The 18,562-nt window shown below is 42.0% G+C and overlaps 1 protein-coding gene across 1 annotated transcript in view; it reads left to right on the top strand.

Moving 5' to 3' along the window:
- The window catches only part of LOC127630610 (E3 ubiquitin-protein ligase MIB2-like), a 242,287-nt gene that overhangs the window by 55,059 nt on the left and 168,666 nt on the right, over positions 1 to 18,562 (top strand). The window contains exons 4-5 of the mRNA XM_052108221.1: positions 3,953 to 4,059; positions 5,442 to 5,636. Of these exons, the coding sequence (XP_051964181.1) occupies positions 3,953 to 4,059; positions 5,442 to 5,636 (302 nt within the window). The remainder of the gene's footprint in view (positions 1 to 3,952; positions 4,060 to 5,441; positions 5,637 to 18,562) is intronic.

Here is an 18,562-nt window from a genome sequence, read left to right as displayed (position 1 = left end):
GCCTCTCAGGGAGGTAAGGCAGTTATCACATCTGTTTTTATCCTGTATTACTTTAACTACTTCCCTACACGGCAAAGCAAGCTACTGGGATAATGTCATCTAGTGATTCTTTTTCCTAGATTCCATATGGGAAGATCGAACTCTTCTTCCAGTTGGTTTAATGTGCCCCCCTCTGGCAGCCCCTTTTATAGCCATGATCAAAGGACTGTTAACACCATGGAAATCTAGGCCCGCGGACGGGCCCTTAAATGTACAAAATAAAAGTATGCGATAAACAAAACAGCTGTGTGTTACATTGGTACACATGCCACATATCTTTGGAAAGCTACATTTCTTGATTTTCTATTGATATAAACCATTTTAAGATACAATCACAACAGCAGGTACAATCTATATCTTTGTCAGACCACCAACATATAAACAACCAATAACAAAATTTAGGCAACTCACCTATGATGCCTCATAGTTGTACACTGAGCCATAACTTCCCGACAAAAACGGTGTTGTTTCATTGTCAAATGTCCAAATGATCAAATCAAGTAAAATGTTTAGTCCAAATCACATTATTACATCAATAAATATCCACAGACTCTTGTTGCATCATTTCAAAGCACCTGGCAGCTGTGCCTAATCTTTCACATATTACCGGTAATAACTTCAGTTCAGATGTAAACATTTCCTATATCCGGTATCAAAATGGAAGCACGCACTCTGGCCTTTCGATTGACACCTCATTTGACCCAATAGGAGCTTCCATGTCCTGTCCACAGCCTTCAATACCCAACCACCATCTGTGTCGAGTGTAAGGGCATACCCACTTTCCTTTGTTTACTGATCAAACCAATTACATTGAAGAGTGGAAATGACTGACGCATCGTATAGCCAATGAAATTCTGAAAACAGTGATATGCGGCTTTAGTGGAACTATTAGATGACGGCTCTGTTATTCCTGTGCGCAAAGTTTCCTCGAGTTTACCCCCTGCTGTGCGCCTCCGTGCGTAAATGCACGCAGAGCTGCTTTGGAACTGTTTACACATTTGGCGATTTAAATATGGTGAAACGGACGCGAAAAACAGGATTTTCACCCCAGGTTGTGATATAAGAAGGCATTCATTGTCAAAATTCTGAGTTTGGAGATGAAATTTCTGAAAACAATACAGATGATTCAGAGGCAGATGGAGAGATGAGACACGGCTCTGGACAAGTAAGTGTTTTCTTGTGTTTATAACATATATTGCTGTATATTCCGCATAAATAAGCTTTAGTTTGAATAATGAATACACATTTTGTAATTACCCTTTGTCCTGTGTTTCCTCAGTGAGTGTTTGAACCGTTTGTGCGTGTTTTTAGTTCATTGTTTGTTTCAGATCTATTGACATGCTATATAGATGTTTTGTATATTTACTGTAAAATATATATATATATATATATATATATATATATATATATATATATATATATATATATATATATATATATATAGTAAATAAATCAATAAATATAAGTTGAAAATAAGAATATATGTTGTGTTTGAGAGTCTATTTGTTACAATGCGGGGAGGTGGGGGAGGTGTAGGGCCATCTATTTGTTACAATGCTGAATTCATGGGGAGGTGTAGGCCCATCTCTTTGTTCCATAGTACATTGGCAAAGTATACAGTATTTACAGTAAATATACATACAATAATACATTTTTACACACTCGAAAAGAAAAACTAATATATATATATATATATATATATATATATATATATATATATATATATATATATATATATAGAATACAGAAAAGATGGAGAAGTTGTGTCTAGCTTTGTAAATTACATTTATTTATTATCCCCCACTCAGCAAGCGGCCACATAAAGTGGAGCAGCAGGACAGCACCTCATCAAGAGAGGAGGGCTTTCAGAGAGACCCTTGCTGAGGAGCATGGCAGAGTTGGGGTCTCAATCCACAGCCAGACCCGTATCTCCTGCTCCACGAAGAGCACATCACAGGCTGTTGCACATCACCAAATCTTGCACCGCTGGTCGTCTGAAGTGCAGGCAGTGTCATGCAAAGACACCAGTGAAGTACTCTCCTGTGTTGTGCCTATGTGCTTTGTACACAAATGTGACTGCTACAATGACTGGCATGTTGCTAGAAACATGTACAATTTTATAATGGTTTGTAAATACTTTATGTAAAAATTAATGTAAATAGTTTGTTGTGTATTTTTTATATAAACAAATTGTCCACCATAGCACTAGTTTTGACTCTTTTATATGCACAACATTTAGTTTCAAGAAGGAAAAAGGCACTCTAATGTGTTTATGCATCAGTTACTCTGTGTCAGCAAAACTAATAGTGGATCTGGATATGGAATATGATAGCTCTAAGTGTCATCTTTCATTAGAGCCCACAATTATGACTGTACGTTGAAGCGTTCAAAAGTTGCAGCCTTTTTGTCCTAGGTTTCCAAAGTGACCTTTTGGAGTATCCAAAAGGCACTTTTGTAAAACGCCTGGGTGTACCCTTAGAAAAACATGTGTAAAATATTCATTTTTTTATGATATTGTTATAACATTTGAACCTGGACTAGGTAAGGATTCATGCTGTGATCCCATTGTGTTCTCAAGCTAATAGCTACAAGTTATAGTCATCTGCAGGCATCTGTATGCAAAAAAAAATTTCAGGCGGAAAAAGAAAATTCTATTTCATTGTGTTCAAACTTCTATTACTCAAAATCAGTAGCACTTACAGTAATTCTGACTGCTGTAATTCTGGAGAAAAAACTTCAGAGTGTCCCCTTTCAAATGTGACCAAAACCATGCATGTACTCCAAACGGTTCAAGAACAGCTTTAAATTTACTTTGGGTATGCCTTGATTAGGCGTTTTAGGCTAATTTTACAGGATTGGGAAGAGGTTAATGCAGTTCCCCCTCCAAACATCACCAGTATTGTGCCGTTGTGCTATAGGGACTCTTACTGTCGATCATTGACGTAAGGTCGAGTAAGTGACTTGAAAGGGAACATCTAGGTTAGTATTGTGACCCCAGTTCCCTGAAAGGAGAGAACAAGATGTTACGCAGCTTTGCCACAATATAGATTGCCGCTGAAAAGGTTTAGAGATCCTCTTGTCTCTTCAGTATAATGTCCTGAGCAGGCTGTCTTTCCATCTGCCTTTTATATGCTCACTAAACATGAAAGGCAGGACTTCAAAAGACATCTGCCAATGAAATTGCTGTGATGGAAAACCATTACGAGAGATCGGGGCTCTCGGGAGCGACCCGTACCATTGATCATCGACGTAATGTCTCGTTCCCTCCTTTCAGTGAACCTGGGGTTAAATACATTTTTTGAGTAATATGAACATGGGAGGATTGAGTAAAACTCATAATAGTGACAATTTTTGTGTCAGCTGTAAATATTCAGATTACAAAATGACAGAACAAATGTTCTTTTAAAGAAGCAATTCAGAAGTCCAAATACAAATGTCTCAAATTCAGATCATCAACAAACTATTTCAAAGGACAAGTGTCAGTGTTCCACAGGGGGAATTCCAGATTATCAGAATAGAGTTATCAGATTATCAGAGTTAGTTCATAATGCATCATAATCTTAACTAATGTTAACATACACAACTTTCATGTTAAAATATATGAACATATTAAGATATTAACGTTGGCTGAGATCAATGTGTGCTGTGAAAGTTCTGTTCATTTGAATTCATGTTAACAACATTTATCGTAGTTGACATTATTTAATTCATTAAAGGCAGCGCAAGAAATACTATTATGATGTATAAACGGTAATGAGAACTGAGGGAGAATTGCTTAATTGGCATGAAAATAATGCCTCTATACAAAAAATCTTAATAGTCTTAAAACTAGCCTTCATTATCATTTCTCAGATCTTTGTTTATTTACGGGTGAAATTCGACTTAAAATGTTCTTCTCTTCTCTGAAACTCAGAGTGAGCTTGACGCCACGACAGAACCTGTCCAGAATCATTCTGAAGGGAATCTTCCAGGGTGTGAAGGTGGTCCGAGGACCTGACTGGGACTGGGGCAATCAAGACGGTGAGGGACATGTTCACTCATCTCATTTTAACTTCATCTGATTCTGTTCAGTTTACTGCTTGCTATAGCACCTTGATAGACTGCACTTGAAAATGACATTTTAAGATGTTAATGCTGAATGAGTGGAAATGCCCACATGGGTTTCTTCATGTATCAGTTCTGTCACACTAGATGTTTAACAGTCTGTGAAGGGGTTTGTTTCTGTGTTGAGAGTGGTCTTAATGTATAATTAGTGTAGTCATGTGTCATGGCTGTGTTTGCACTGTTGATTAGTTTGTTGTTCAACACTTGTGTTTGCTGCTGATAGTTATTAGTGAATCTCACCAAACCTGTGAAGAACATTTCTGGGGTTATATTTCACCCAAACATCCAACAGAAAGAAATTGTATTTTGATAAAGTAAATGGAGCCTCTTGTAGGACCATTAAGAGGTTTTGCATTGTGACATTATTGTCTTGGTAATTACTGACATTTTCACCCACATTTCTGCCTCTGGGCGTTTTACTTTGGATTTTCTAATAATACTAATTATTCATAATGCTGATAAATTAAAGGCAGTACAATCAGAGCTTCCAGGATGTGTAAATATTTTAACACATTGGTGATATTTCTTTTTTCTTTTTTTTTTGAGAATTGGGAAAATTTGTGCATCTAACCATTTTATTTGAGTCATTTTAGAGTTTTTAGTAATACTCGGTTGCTAGGGAGGGTAGAGTCACATGGGGTAACCTCCTCATGGTCACTATAATGTGGTTCTTGCTCGCGGTGGGGCATGTGGTGAGTTGATAAGATGTGCGGATTGACAGTCTCAGACTTGGAGGCAACTAAGATTCTTCCTCCATCACCCGGATTGAACTCCGCCACCATGAGGACTAAGAGCGTATTGGGAATTGGACATTCCAAATTGAAAATAAATAAATAAATGTTTGTCAGATTTTATGGTGAAATATAACCTGACCATATTTAATGAGATTCTCCTGTATTTGTGGTTGTTTTTGAGCGGGGCTCGCACATGTTGGATCTGTATCAGGTGAATTGCTCATGTGTAGAACTGCCAAGTGACATGATGAAGAACTTACTGGAATGAAAAAGCAACAAACACAGCAGTATTCTGTGATTTAAAACATGAGATTCATTTTAATGGATAAACCTGAACTGACATTTATTTCCTCTCAGATGTTTATATCCTCATCTGCTGCTGACATTGTTCTTAGACTCCTGCCCTGTGTGTGTTTGTGTACGTACGTGTGTGTGTGTGTGTGTGTGTGTGTGTGTGTGTGTGTGTGTGTGTGTGTGTGTGTGTGTGTGTGTGTGTGTGTGTGCGTGTGTGTGTGCGTGTGTCTGTGTGTGTCTGTGTGTCCGTGTTTGTTTGTGTGTGAGCAGGAGGAGAGGGAAAGGTTGGGAAGGTGGTGGACATTCGTGGTTGGGATCAGGAATCAGGCCGTAGTGTGGCGAGCGTCACATGGATCAACGGCACCACAAACGTCTACAGGATGGGTCACAAGGGGAAGGTGGATCTCAAATACGTGTCTGATGTTCAAGGAGGATTCTACTACAAAGAGCATCTGCCCAAATTAGGTAAACATGCCAAACAGCAGTAAAACAGGCCCTGGTGAAGCTCATCATCTGTGTGTGTGTGTGCATGTGTGGGCAGGTTTAAGTGGTTGCGAGGAATATTTTTGTTATAAACTGGTAATTACAAGGGTATTATGCTATAAATGTGGTTTATGAGGACATTTCTAGTTTCCCCATAATTCTAATCACTTTAAAATCACACTAAAAAATATTTAATTGAAAATGTAAAAATGCAGAAAATTTTCTCTGAGATTTAGTTGGGTTAAGGGGCTGTGTTGGATTTAGGGGTTGTGTTGGGTTTAGGGGTTGTGTTGGATTTAGGGGTTGTGTTGGGTTTAGGGGATGTTTTAGGGTTAGGGGATGTGTAGGGATTAGGGGTTGTGTTGGGTTTAGGGGTTGTGTTGGGTTTAGGGGTTGTGTTGGATTTAGGGGATGTGTTGGATTTAGGGGTTGTGTTGGGTTTAGGGGATGTTTTAGGGTTAGGGGATGTGTAGGGATTAGGGGTTGTGTTAGGTTTAGGAGTTGTTTTAGGGTTAGGGGTTGTGTTGGGTTTAGGGGTTGTGTTTGATTTAGGGGATGTGTTAGGTTTAGGAGTTGTGTTGGGTTAGGGGTTGTGTTGGGTTTAGGGGTTGTGTTTGGTTTAGAGGATGTGTTGGGTTTAGGGGTGGTGTTAGGTTTAGGGGTTGTGTTGGGTTTAGGGGTTGTGTTGGATTTAGGGGTTGTGTTGGGTTTAGGGGATGTTTTAGGGTTAGGGGATGTGTAGGGATTAGGGGTTGTGTTAGGTTTAGGAGTTGTTTTAGGGTTAGGGGTTGTGTTGGGTTTAGGGGTTGTGTTTGATTTAGGGGATGTGTTAGGTTTAGGAGTTGTGTTGGGTTAGGGGTTGTGTTGGGTTTAGGGGTTGTGTTGGATTTAGGGGTTGTGTTGGTTTTAGGGGATGTTTTAGGGTTAGCGGATGTGTAAGGATTAGGGGTTGTGTTAGGTTTAGGAGTTGTTTTAGGGTTAGGGGTTGTGTTGGGTTTAGGGGTTGTGTTTGATTTAGGGGTTGTGTTGGGTTTAAAGGTTGTGTTGGATTTAGGGTTTGTGTTGGGGGTTGTGTTAGATTTAGGGGGTTGTGTTGGGTTTAGGGGTTGTGTAGGGCATTGTGTTTGGTTTAGGGGTTGTGTTTGGTTTAGGGGTTGTGTTGGATTTAGGGGATGTGTTGGATTTAGGGGTTGTGTTGGGTTTAGGGGATGTTTTAGGGTTAGGGGATGTTTTAGGGTTAGGGGATGTGTTGGGTTTAGGGTTTGTGTTGGATTTAGGGGATGTTTTAGGATTAGAGGTTGTGTTGGAGGTGGTGTTGGGTTTAGGAGTTGTTTTAGGGTTAGGGGTTGTGTTGGGTTTAGGGGTTGTGTTGGATTTAGGGGTTGTGTTGGGTTTAGGGGATGTGTTGGGCTTAGGGGTTGTGTTGGGTTTAGGGGTTGTGTAAGGATTAGGGGTTGTGTTAGGTTTAAGGGATGTGTTGGGTTTAGGGGTTGTGTGAGGTTTAGGGGTTGTTTTAGGGTTAGGGGTTGTGTGAGGTTTAGGGGTTGTGTTAGGTTTAGGGGTTGTGTTGGGTTTAGGGGTTGTGGTAGGTTTAGGGGTAGTGTTAGGGTTAGGGGTTATGTTGGGATTAGGGGTTGTGTGAGGTTTAGGGGTTGTGTTAGGATTAGGGGTTGTGTTAAGTTTAGGGGTTGTGTTGGGTTTAGGGGATGTGTTGGGTTTAGGGGTTGTGTTAGGTTTAGGGGTTGTGTTGGGTTTAGGGGTTGTGTAGGGCATTGTGTTTGGTTTAGGGGTTGTGTTAGGTTTAGGAGTTGTTTTATTGTTTGGGGATGTGTTGGGTTTAGGAGTTGTGTTGGGTTTAGGGGATGTTTTAGGGTTAGGGGATGTGTTGGGTTTAGGGTTTGTGTTGGATTTAGGGGATGTTTTAGGATTAGGGGTTGTGTTGGAGGTGGTGTTGGGTTTAGGAGTTGTTTTAGGGTTAGGGGTTGTGTTGGGTTTAGGGGTTGTGTTGGGTTTAGGGGATAAGTTGGGCTTAGGGGTTGTGTTGGGTTTAGGGGTTGTGTCAGGATTAGGGGTTGTGTTAGGTTTAGGGGTTGTGTTGGGTTTAGGGGTTGTGTGAGGTTTAGGGGTTGTGTTAAGTTTAGGGGTTGTGTTAGGGTTAGGGGTTATGTTGGGATTAGGGGTTGTGTGAGGTTTAGGGGTTGTGTTGGGTTTAGGGGATGTGTTGGGTTTAGGGGTTGTGATAGGTTTAGGGGTTGTGTTGGGTTTAGGGGTTGTGTGAGGTTTAGGGGTTGTGGTAGGTTTAGGGGTTGTGTTAGGGTTAGGGGTTATGTTGGGATTAGGGGTTTGAGGTTTAGGGGTTGTGTTACTATTAGGGGTTGTGTTAGGTTTAGGGGTTGTGTTGGGTTTAGGGCAGTGGTTTTCAAACCCTGGGTCGCGACCCTCGGGTGGGTCGCAAGAATAAAAAAATGGGTCGCCAGTGATTTAAAAATTTTTAAAAAAAATAATAATATTTCGTTTTTTAATAATATTAATATTAATAATAATAGCTTTGATTAAGAAATACACAAAAAAAACATTCAAATTCATGCAAAATAAATAATCCACATGTCAGCTGACCGACCTACTCGTAGCCCTAGGCAACACAAAACAAAACAAAAAACCTTGTGCGCAGTGTTGTTGATATGCAGCCATTTTATTTTATTTTCCCATGAGATGATGAAAATATTCGGTACCGTGAAATTAGTAGCCCGTAATGAATTTATTTTATGCTGAACATGAGCAAACCAATGTCAAAAACCATTTATGATTTTTTCACAAGAAAAAGAGGGTCAGAGACCGAGACCCCTTTAAATGAAGCAGCAGAAAACGCGGTCAACCATCAAACCCTGCCGCGAACAGCGGAGATCAGCAGGGAAGATAATGAAGGCGATGCATGTCAACAGAGTAGCAGTACTTTCCCAGCAAAGAAAAAGCAGAAACCGGAGTAAGGCCATATAAAGATGATTTTTTAAGTTTGGGTTTGTCAACTGTTCGGACGCAGTCCATGCAGCAATACCAATGTGCGTAATATGTGGTGAAAAGTTGGCAAAATATGATAATAAAATAGTCAACTAATATAAAAATCACACTGCTCTGTTAAAATAGTCAGTAGTAGGCCTACAATTCAGTAGCCTACTATTCAGCGTAAGCACGTACCGCTCCACGTGATGTTTCCAAGCACATTTTTAGCATGTGAAAAGGATGATCTTTTTCCTGTTGATATTGCAACGTGATTCTAATGAGAGAGTTACGTGAGCATAATGCCCTTACTTTACTTTCAGCTTTAAATTATTTCGTTTTGGCTTGTTTAAAGTTATTATTATTTTTTAATTCTTGTTCTGTTCTGTATATAATGAATATTACATTTAAAGAGTTTGTTGTAGAATATGTTTTGTGTATTTTTTAAGCATGCAGCAAACAATAGGCTATTAATTGGTTAACATTCCTGTATGTAGGCCTATAGCTTGATCAAATTATTTCAGAATCGACTGCGTTCCAATCGCGTCAAGGATCAGCAAATGCACGTGCATCATCAAAAGTGGTTAACAAAAGTGCTTTTTGTTCTGCGCACAAGCCTATTGGTCGCGTCAAAAACAAATAAAAAAAAAAGGGTCCCTCTTGAAAAATTTGGAAAACCACTGGTTTAGGGGATGTGTTGGGTTTAGGGGTTGTGTTGGGCTTAGGGGTTGTGTTGGGTTTAGGGGTTGTGTTGGGTTTAGGGGATGTGTTGGATTTAGGGGTTGTGTTGGGTTTAGGGGATGTTTTAGGGTTAGGGGATGTGTAATGATTAGGGGTTGTGTTAGGTTTAGGAATTGTTTTAGGGTTAGGGGTTGTTTTGGGTTTAGGGGATGTGTTGGGTTTAGGGGTGGTGTTATGTTTAGGGGTGGTATTGGATTTAGGGGTTGTGTTAGGATTAGGGGTTTTGTTGGGTTTAGGGGTTGTGTTAGGATTAGGGGTTGTGTTGGATGTAGGGGATGTGTTAGGATTAGGGGTTGTGTTGGATTTAGGGGATGTGTTAGGTTTAGGAATGGTGTTAGGGTTAGGGGTTGTGTTGGGTTTAGGAGTTGTGTTGGATTTAGGGGATGTGTTGGATTTAGGGGTTGTGTTGGGTTTAAGAGTTGTTTTAGGGTTAGGGGTTGTGTTGGGTTTAGGGGTTGTGTTTGATTTATGGGTTTTGTTGGCTTTAAGGGTTGTGTTGTATTTAGGGTTTGTGTTGGGGGTTTTGTTGGATTTAGGGGATGTTTTAGGGTTAGGGGATGTGTAAGGATTAGGGGTTGTGTTAGGTTTAGGAGTTGTTTTAGGGTTAGGGGTTGTGTTTGATTTAGGGGTTGTGTTGGGTTTAGGGGTTGTGTTGGGTTTAGGGGATGTGTTGGATTTAGGGGTTGTGTTGGGTTTAGGGGATGTTTTAGGGTTAGGGGATGTGTAAGGATTAGGGGTTGTGTTAGGTTTAGGAGTTGTTTTAGGGTTAGGGGTTGTGTTGGGTTTAGGGGTTGTGTTTGATTTAGGGGTTGTGTTGGGTTTAGGGGTTGTGTTGGGTTTAGGGGATGTGTTGGATTTAGGGGTTGTGTTGGGTTTAGGGGATGTTTTAGGGTTAGGGGATGTGTAAGGATTAGGGGTTGTGTTAGGTTTAGGAGTTGTTTTAGGGTTAGGGGTTGTGTTGGGTTTAGGGGTTGTGTTTGATTTAGGGGTTGTGTTGGGTTTAGGGGTTGTGTTGGGTTTAGGGGATGTGTTGGGTTTAGGGGTGGTGTTAGGTTTAGGGGTTGTGTTGGGTTTAGGGGTTGTGTTAGGATTAGGGGTTTTGTTTGGTTTAGGGGATGTGTTAGGATTAGGGGTTGTGTTGGATTTAGGGGATGTGTTAGTATTAGGGGATGTGTTAGGTTTAGGAGTGGTGTTAGGGTTAGGGGTTGTGTTGGGTTTAGGGGTTGTGTTTGATTTAGGGGTTGTGTTGGGTTTAGGGGTTGTGTTGGGTTTAGGGGATGTGTTGGGTTTAGGGGTGGTGTTAGGTTTAGGGGTGGTATTCGATTTAGGGGTTGTGTTAGGATTAGGGGTTTTGTTTGGTTTAGGGGATGTGTTAGGATTAGGGGTTGTGTTGGATTTAGGGGATGTGTTAGTATTAGGGGATGTGTTAGGTTTAGGAGTGGTGTTAGGGTTAGGGGTTGTGTTGGGTTTAGGGGTTGTGTTGGATTTAGGGGATGTGTTGGGTTTAGGAGATGTGTTTGGTTTAGGGGTTGTGTTGGGTTTAAGAGTTGTTTTAGGGTTAGGGGTTGTGTTGGGTTTAGGGGTTGTGTTGGGTTTAGGAGATGTGTTGGGCTTAGGGGTTGTGTTAGGTTTAGGGGTTGTGTAAGGATTAGGGGTTGTGTTAGGTTTAGGGGTTGTGTTGGGTTTAGGGGTTGTTTGAGGTTTAGGGGTTGTGTTAGGTTTAGGGGTTGTGTTAGGGTTAGGGGTTATGTTGGGATTAGGGGTTGTGTGAGGTTTAGGGGTTGGTTTAGGTTTAGGGGTTGTGTTGGGTTTAGGGGATGTGTTGGGTTTAGGGGTTGTGTTGGGTTTAGTGGATGTTTTAGGGTTAGGGGATGTGTTGGGCTTAGGGTTTGTGTTGGATTTAGGGGATGTTTTAGGATTAGGGGTTGTGTTGGAGGTGGTGTTGGGTTTAGGAGTTGTTTTAGTGTCAGGGGTTGTGTTGGATTTAGGGGGTGTGTTGGGTTTAGGGGTTGTGTTGGATTTAGGGGTTGTGTTGGGTTTAGGGGATGTGTTGGGCTTAGGGGTTGTGTTGGGTTTAGGGGTTGTGTAAGGATTAGGGGTTGTGTTAGGTTTAGTGGTTGTGTTGGGTTTAGGGGTTGTGTGAGGTTTAGGGGTTGTGTTAGGTTTAGGGGATGTTTTAGGGTTAAGGGATGATTTAGGATTAGGGTTTGTGTTAGGTTTAGGAGATGTTTTAGGGTTAGGGGTTGTATTGTGTTTAGGGGTTGTGTTTGTTTTAGGGGTTGTGTTGGATTTAGGGGTTGTGTTAGATTTAGGGGGTTGTGTAGGGCATTGTGTTTGGTTTAGGAGTTGTTTTATTGTTTGGGGATGTGTTGGGTTTAGGGTATGTTTTAGCGTTAGGGTATGTGTTGTGTTTAGTGATTGTTTTGGATTTAAGGGATTTTTTAGGATTAGGGGTTGTGTTGGAGGTGGTGTTGGGTTTAGGAGTTGTTTGAGGGTTAGGGGTTGTGTTGGGTTTAGTGGTTGTTTTATGGTTAGAGGTTGTGTTTGGATTAGGGGTTGGGTTTTGGTTTACGGGTTGTGTTGGATTTAGGGGATGTGTTAGGTTTAGGAGTTTTGTTAGGGTTAGGGGTTGTGTTTGGTTTTGGGGGTTGTGTTGGGTTTAGGGGTTGTGTTGGATTTAGGGGATGTGTTGGGGGTTGTGTTAGGTTTAAGGGGTTGTGTTGGGTTTAGGGGTTCTGTAGGGCATTGTGTTTGTTTTAGGGGTTGTGTTGGGTTTAAGGGTTGTGTTTGATTTAGGCGTTGTGTTTGGGGGTTGTGTTAGATTCAGGGGGTTGTGTTGGGTTTCGGGGTAGTGTAGGGCATTTTGTTTGGTTTAGGTGTTTTGTTAGGTTTAAGGGTTGTTTTTGATTTAGGGGTTGTGTTGGGTGTTGTGTTAGATTTAGGGGATGTGTTGGGTTTAGGGGATTTGTTGGGTTTAGGGGTTGTGTTGGGTTTAGGGGATGTTTTAGGGTTGGGGGATGTGTTGGGTTTAGGGGTTGTGTGGGGCATTTTGGTTGGTTTAGGGGTTGTGTTAGGTTTAGGATTTGTTTTATTGTTTGGGGATGTGTTAGGTTTAGGGGATTTGTTGGGTTTAGGGTTTGTGTTGGAGGTGGTGTTGGGTTTAGGATTTGTTTTAGGGTTAGGGTTTGTGTTGGATTTAGGGGTTGTGTTGGGTTTAGGGGTTGTTCTGGGGTTGTGTTGGGTTTGGGGGGTTGTGTTAGGTTTACGGGTTGTGTTGGATTTAGGGGTTGTGTTGGGTTTAGGGGTTGTGTTGGGTTTGGGGTTGTGTTTGATTTAGGGGTTTTTTTAGTGTTAGGGGTTGTGTTGGGTTTAGGCGTTGTGTTAGGGTTAGGGGTTGTGTTGTGTTGGGTTTAGGGGATGTGTTGGGTTTAGCGGTTGTGTTAGGTTTAGGGGTGGTACTGGATTTAGGGGTTGTGTAAGGATTAGAGGTTGTGTTAGGATTAGGGGTTGTGATAGGTTCAGGGTTTGTGTTGGGTTTAGGGGTTGTGTTGTGTTTAGGGGTTGTGTTAGGATTAGATGTTTTGTTGTGTTGGGTTTAGGGGTTGTGTTAGGATTAGGGGTTGTTTTGGGTTTAGGGGTTGTGTTGGGCTTAGGGGCTGTGTTGGGTTTAGGGGATGTGTTCGGTTTAGGGGATGTGTTTGATTTAGGGGATGTGTTAGGTTTAGGGGTTGTGTTGGGTTTAGGGGTTGTGTTTGATTTAAGGGATGTTTTGGATTTAGGGGTTGTGTTGGGTTTAGGGGATGTTTTAGGGTTAAGGGATGATTTAGGATTAGGGTTTGTGTTATGTTTAGGAGTTGTTTTATGGTTAGGGGTTGTATTGGGTTTAGGGGTTGTGTTTGTTTTAGGGGTTGTGTTGGGTTTAAGGGTTGTGTTGGATTTAGGGCTTTTGTTGGGGGTTGTGTTAGATTTAGGGGGTTGTGTTGTTTTTAGTGGTTGTGTAGGGCATTTTGTTTGGTTTAGGTGTTGTGTTAGGTTTAGGAGTTGTTTTGTTGTTTGGGGATGTGTTGGGTTTAGGGGATTTGTTGGGTTTAGGGGTTGTGTTGGGTTTAGTGAGTGCTTTAGCTTTAGGGGATGTGTTGGTTTTAGGGGTTGTGTTGGATTTAGGGGTTGTGTTGGGTTTAGGGGTTGTTTTAGGTTTAGGGTTTGTGTTGGGTTTAGGGGTTGTGTTAGGGTTAGGGGTTGTGTTGTGTTGGGTTTAGGGGATGTGTTGGGTTTAGGGGTTGTGTTAGGTTTAGTGGTGGTACTGGATTTAGGGGTTTTGTAAGGATTAGAGGTTGTGTTAGGATTAGGGGTTTTGATAGGTTCAGGGGTTGTGTTGAGTTTAGGGGATGTGTTGGGTTTAGGGGTTGTGTTAGGATTAGATGTTTTGTTGTGTTGGGTTTAGGGGTTGTGTTAGGATTGGGGTTGTCTTGGGCTTAGGGATTGTGTTAGGATTAGGGGTTGTCTTGGGTTTAGGGGTTGTGTTGGGCTTAGGGGTTGTGTTAGGATTAGGGGTTGTGTTAGGTTTAGGGGTTATGTTAGGATTAGAAGTTGTGTTAGATTTAGGGGTTGTGTTGGGTTTAGGGGATTTGTTCGGTTTAGGGATTGTGTTGGAATTAGGGGTTGTGTTGGGTTTAGGGGTTATGTTGGGTTTAGGGGTTATGCTGGGGTTTGTGTTGGGTTTAGGGGGGGTTGTGTTAGGTTTAGGGGTTGTGTTCGGTTTAGGGGATGTGTTAGATTTAGGGGATGTGTTAGGTTTTGGGGTTGTGTTGGGTTTAGGGGTTGTGTTTGATTTAGGGGATGTGTTGGATTTAGGGGTTGTGTTGGGTTTAGGGAATGTTTTAGCGTTAAGGGATGATTTAGGATTAGGGTTTGTGTTAGGTTTAGGAGTTGTTTTACGGTTAGGGGTTGTATTGGGTTTAGGGGTTGTGTTTGTTTTAGGGGTTGTGTTGGTTTTAGGGCTTGTGTTGGGGGTTGTGTTAGATTTAGGGGGTTGTGTTGGGTTTAGTGGTTGTGTAGGGCATTTTGTTTGGTTTAGGTGTTGTGTTAGGTTTAGGAGTTGTTTTATTGTTTGGGGATGTGTTGGGTTTAGGGGATTTGTTGGGTTTAGGGGTTGTGTTGGTTTAGTGAGTGTTTTAGCTTTAGGGGATGTGTTGGGTTTAGGGGTTGTGTTGAATGTGCTGTTGGGTTTAGGAGTTGTTTTAGGGTTAGGGGTTGTGTTGGTTTTAGGGGTTGTGTTGGGTTTAGGGGTTGTTTTAGGGTTAGGGTTTGTGTTGGGTTTATGGGTTGTGTTGTGTTGGGTTTTGGGGTTGTGTTAGGATTAGGGGTTGTGTTAGGGTTAGGGGTTGTGTAGGGCATTGTGTTGGGTTTAGGGGTTGTGTTGGATTTAGAGGTTGTTTTGGGTTTAGGGGATGTTTTAGGGTTAGGGGATGTTTTAGGGTTAGGGGTTGTGTTTGATTTAGGGGTTGTGTTGGATTTAGGGAATGTGTTAGATTTAGTGGGTTATATTGGGTTAAGGGGTTGTGTAGGGCATTGTGTTTGGTTTAGGAGTTGTTTTATTGTTTGGGGATGTGTTGGGTTTAGGGTATGTTTTAGGGTTAGGGTTTGTGTTGGGTTTAGGGATTGTTTTGGATTTAAGGGATTTTTTTAGGATTAGGGGTTGTGTTGGAGGTGGTGTTGGGTTTAGTAGTTGTTTGAGGGTTAGGGGTTGTGTTGGGTTTAGGGGTTGTTTTAGGGTTAGGGGTTGTGTTTGGATTAGGGGTTGTGTTTTGGTTTACAGGTTGTGTTGGATTTAGGGGATGTGTTAGGTTTAGGAGTTTTGTTAGTTTAGGGGTTGTGTTGGGTTTAGGGGTTGTGTTGGGTTTAGGGGTTGTGTTGGATTTAGGGGATGTGTTGGGGGTTGTGTTAGGTTTAAGGGGTTGTGTTGGGTTTAGGGGTTCTGTAGGGCATTGTGTTTGTTTTAGGGGTTGTGTTGGGTTTAAGGGTTGTGTTTGATTTAGGCGTTGTGTTTGGGGTTGTGTTAGATTCAGGGGGGTTTGTTGGGTTTAGGGGTAGTGTAGGGCATTTTGTTTGGTTTAGGTGTTGTGTTAGGTTTAAGGGTTGTGTTTGATTTAGGGGTTGTGTTGGGGGTTGTGTTAGATTTAGGGGATGTGTTGGGTTTAGGGGATTTGTTGGGTTTAGGGGTTGTGTTGGGTTTAGGGGATGTTTTAGGGTTAGGGGATGTGTTGGGTTTAGGGGTTGTGTTGGGTTTAGGGGATGTTTTAGGGTTAGGGGATGTGTTGGGTTTAGGAGTTGTTTTAGAGTTAGGGGTTGTGTTGGATTTAGGGTGTGTGTTGGGTTTAGGGGTTGTTTTAGGGTTAGTGGTTGTTTTGGGTTTAGGGGTTGTGTTTGGTTTAGGGGATGTGTTGGTTTAGGGGTTATGCTGGGGGTTGTGTTGGGTTTAGGAGTTGTTTTAGGGTTAGTGGTTGTGTTGGATTTAGGGGTTGTCTTAGGGTTAGGGGTTGTGTTGGATTTAGGGGTTGTCTTAGGGTTAGGGGTTGTGTTGGATTTAGGGGTTGTATTGGATTTAGGGGATGTGTTATGTTTAGGAGTTGTGCTAGGTTTAGGGGTTGTGTTGGGTTAAGGTATTTTGTTGGATTTAGGGGATGTTTTAGGGTTAGGGAATTATTTAGGGTTAGGGGATGTGTAAAGATTAGTGTTTGTGTAAGGTTTAGGAGTTGTTTTAGGGGTTGTGTTCAGTTTAGGAGTTGTGTTTGTTTTAGGGGTTGTGTTGGGTTTAAGGGTTGTGTTTGATATAGGGTTTGTGTTGGGGGTTGTGTTCGGTTTAGGAGTTGTGTTTGTTTTGGGGGTTGTGTTGGGTTTAATGGTTGTGTTTGATTTAGGGTTTGTGTTGGGGGTTGCGTTAGATTTAGGGGGTTGTGTTGGGTTTAGGGGTAGTGCTAGGTTTAAGGGTTGTGTTTGATTTAGGGGTTGTGTTGGGGTTGTGTTAGATTTAGGGGATTTGTTGGGTTTAGGGGATTTGTTGGGTTTAGGGGTTGTGGTGGGTTTAGGGGATTTTTTAGGGTTAGGGGATGTGTTGGGTTTAGGGGTTGTGTTGGAGGTGGTGTTGGGTTTAGGAGTTGTTTTAGAGTTAGGGGTTGTGTTGGATTTAGGGTGTGTGTTGGGTTTAGGGGTTGTTTTAGGGTTAGTGTTTGTTTTGGGTTTAGGGGTTGTGTTTGGTTTAGGGGATGTGTTGGTTTAGGGGTTATGCTGGGGGTTGTGTTGGGTTTAGGAGTTGTTTTAGGGTTAGTGGTTGTGTTGGATTTAGGGGTTGTCTTAGGGTTAGGGGTTGTGTTGGTTTAGCGGTTGTGTTGGATTTAGGGGTTGTATTGGATTTAGGGGATGTGTTAGGTTTAGGAGTTGTGCTAGGTTTAGGGGTTGTGTTGGGTTAAGGTATTGTGTTGGATTTAGGGGATGTTTTAGGGTTAGGGAATGATTTAGGGTTAGGGGATGTGTTGGGTTTAGGGGTTGTGTTGGAGGTGGTGTTGGGTTTAGGGGTTGTTTTAGAGTTAGGGGTTGTGTTGGATTTAGGGGGTGTGTTGGGTTTAGGGGTTGTTTTAGGGATAGTGGTTGTTTTTTTATTTAGGGGTTGTGTTGGTTTAGGGGTTGTGTTGGATTTAGGGGTTGTATTGGATTTAGGGGATGTGTTAGGTTTAGGAGTTGTGCTAGGTTTAGGGGTTGTGTTGGGTTAAGGTATTGTGTTGGATTTAGGGGATGTTTTAGGGTTAGGGAATGATTTAGGGTTAGGGGATGTGTTGGGTTTAGGGGTTGTGTTGGAGGTGGTGTTGGGTTTAGGGGTTGTTTTAGAGTTAGGGGTTGTGTTGGATTTAGGGGGTGTTTTGGGTTTAGGAGTTGTTTTAGGGTTAGGGGTTGTGTTGGATTTAGGGGCTGTGTTGGGTTTAGAGGTTGTGTTGGGTTTGGGGTTGTGTTGGATTTAGGGGCTGTGTTAGGGTTAGGGGTTGTGTTAGGGTTAGGGGTTGTGTTGGGTTTAGGGGTTGTGTTGGGTTTAGGGATTGTGTTAGGAATAGGGGTTGTCTTGGGTTTAGGGGTTGTGTTGGGCTTAGGGGTTGTGTTAGGATTAGGGGTTGTGTTAGGTTTAGGGGTTATGTTAGGATTAGAAGTGGTGTTAGATTTAGGGGTTGTGTTGGGTTTAGGGGATTTGTTTGGTTTAGGGATTGTGTTAGGTTTAGGGGTTGTGTTGGGTTTAGGGGTTGTGTGAGGTCTAGGGGTTGTGTTGGGTTTAGGGTTGGGTTGGAATTAGGGGTTGTGTTGGGTTTAGGGGTTATGCTGGGGTTTGTGTTCTGTTTATGGTGGTTTGTTAGGTTTAGGGGTCGTGTTGGATTTAGGGGATTTTTTAGGATTAGGGGTTGTGTTGGGTTTTGGTGTTGTTTTAGGGTTAGGGTTGTGTTGGATATAGTGGATGTGTTGGATTTAAGGATTGTGTTGGTTTTAGGGGATGTGTTCGGTTTAGGGGTTGTGTTAGGATTAGGGGTTGTGTTGGGTTTAGGGGTTGTGTTGGGTTTAGGGGTTGTGTTAGGATTAAGGGATGTGTTAGGATTAGGGGTTGGGTTGTGTTGGGTTTAGGGGATGTTTTAGGGTTAGGGGATGTGTAAGGATTAGGGGTTGTGTTAGGTTTAGGAGTTGTTTTAGGGTTAGGGGTTGTGTTGGGTTTAGGGGTTGTGTTTGATTTAGGGGTTGTGTTGGGTTTAGGGGATGTGTTGGGTTTAGGGGATGTGTTGGGTTTAGGGGTTGTGTTGGGTTTAGGGGTTGTGTGAGGTTTAGGGGTTGTTTTAGGATTAGGAGTTGTGTTGGGATTAGGGGTTGTGTTTGGATTAGGGGTTGTGTTGGTTTTAGGGGTTTTGTTGGGTTTAGGGTTTGTGTTGGGTTTAGGGGTTGTGTTGGAATTAGGGGTTGTCTTGGGTTTAGGAGTTGTGTTGGGCTTAGGGGTTGTGTTGGGATTAGGGTTTGTGTTGAGGTTTAGGGGTTGTGTTAAGATTAGGGGTTCTGTTTGGATTAGGGGTTGTCTTGGTTTTAGGGGTGTGTTGGGATTAGGGTTTGTGTTAGGATTAGGGGTTGTGTTAGGTTTAGGGGTT

This window comes from Xyrauchen texanus, chromosome 37 (assembly GCF_025860055.1).
Source record: "Xyrauchen texanus isolate HMW12.3.18 chromosome 37, RBS_HiC_50CHRs, whole genome shotgun sequence".
Classification (NCBI taxonomy): domain Eukaryota; kingdom Metazoa; phylum Chordata; class Actinopteri; order Cypriniformes; family Catostomidae; genus Xyrauchen; species Xyrauchen texanus.
The sequence above is the reverse complement of the archived record's forward strand: the minus strand, read 5'-3'. Positions and strand labels throughout refer to the sequence as shown.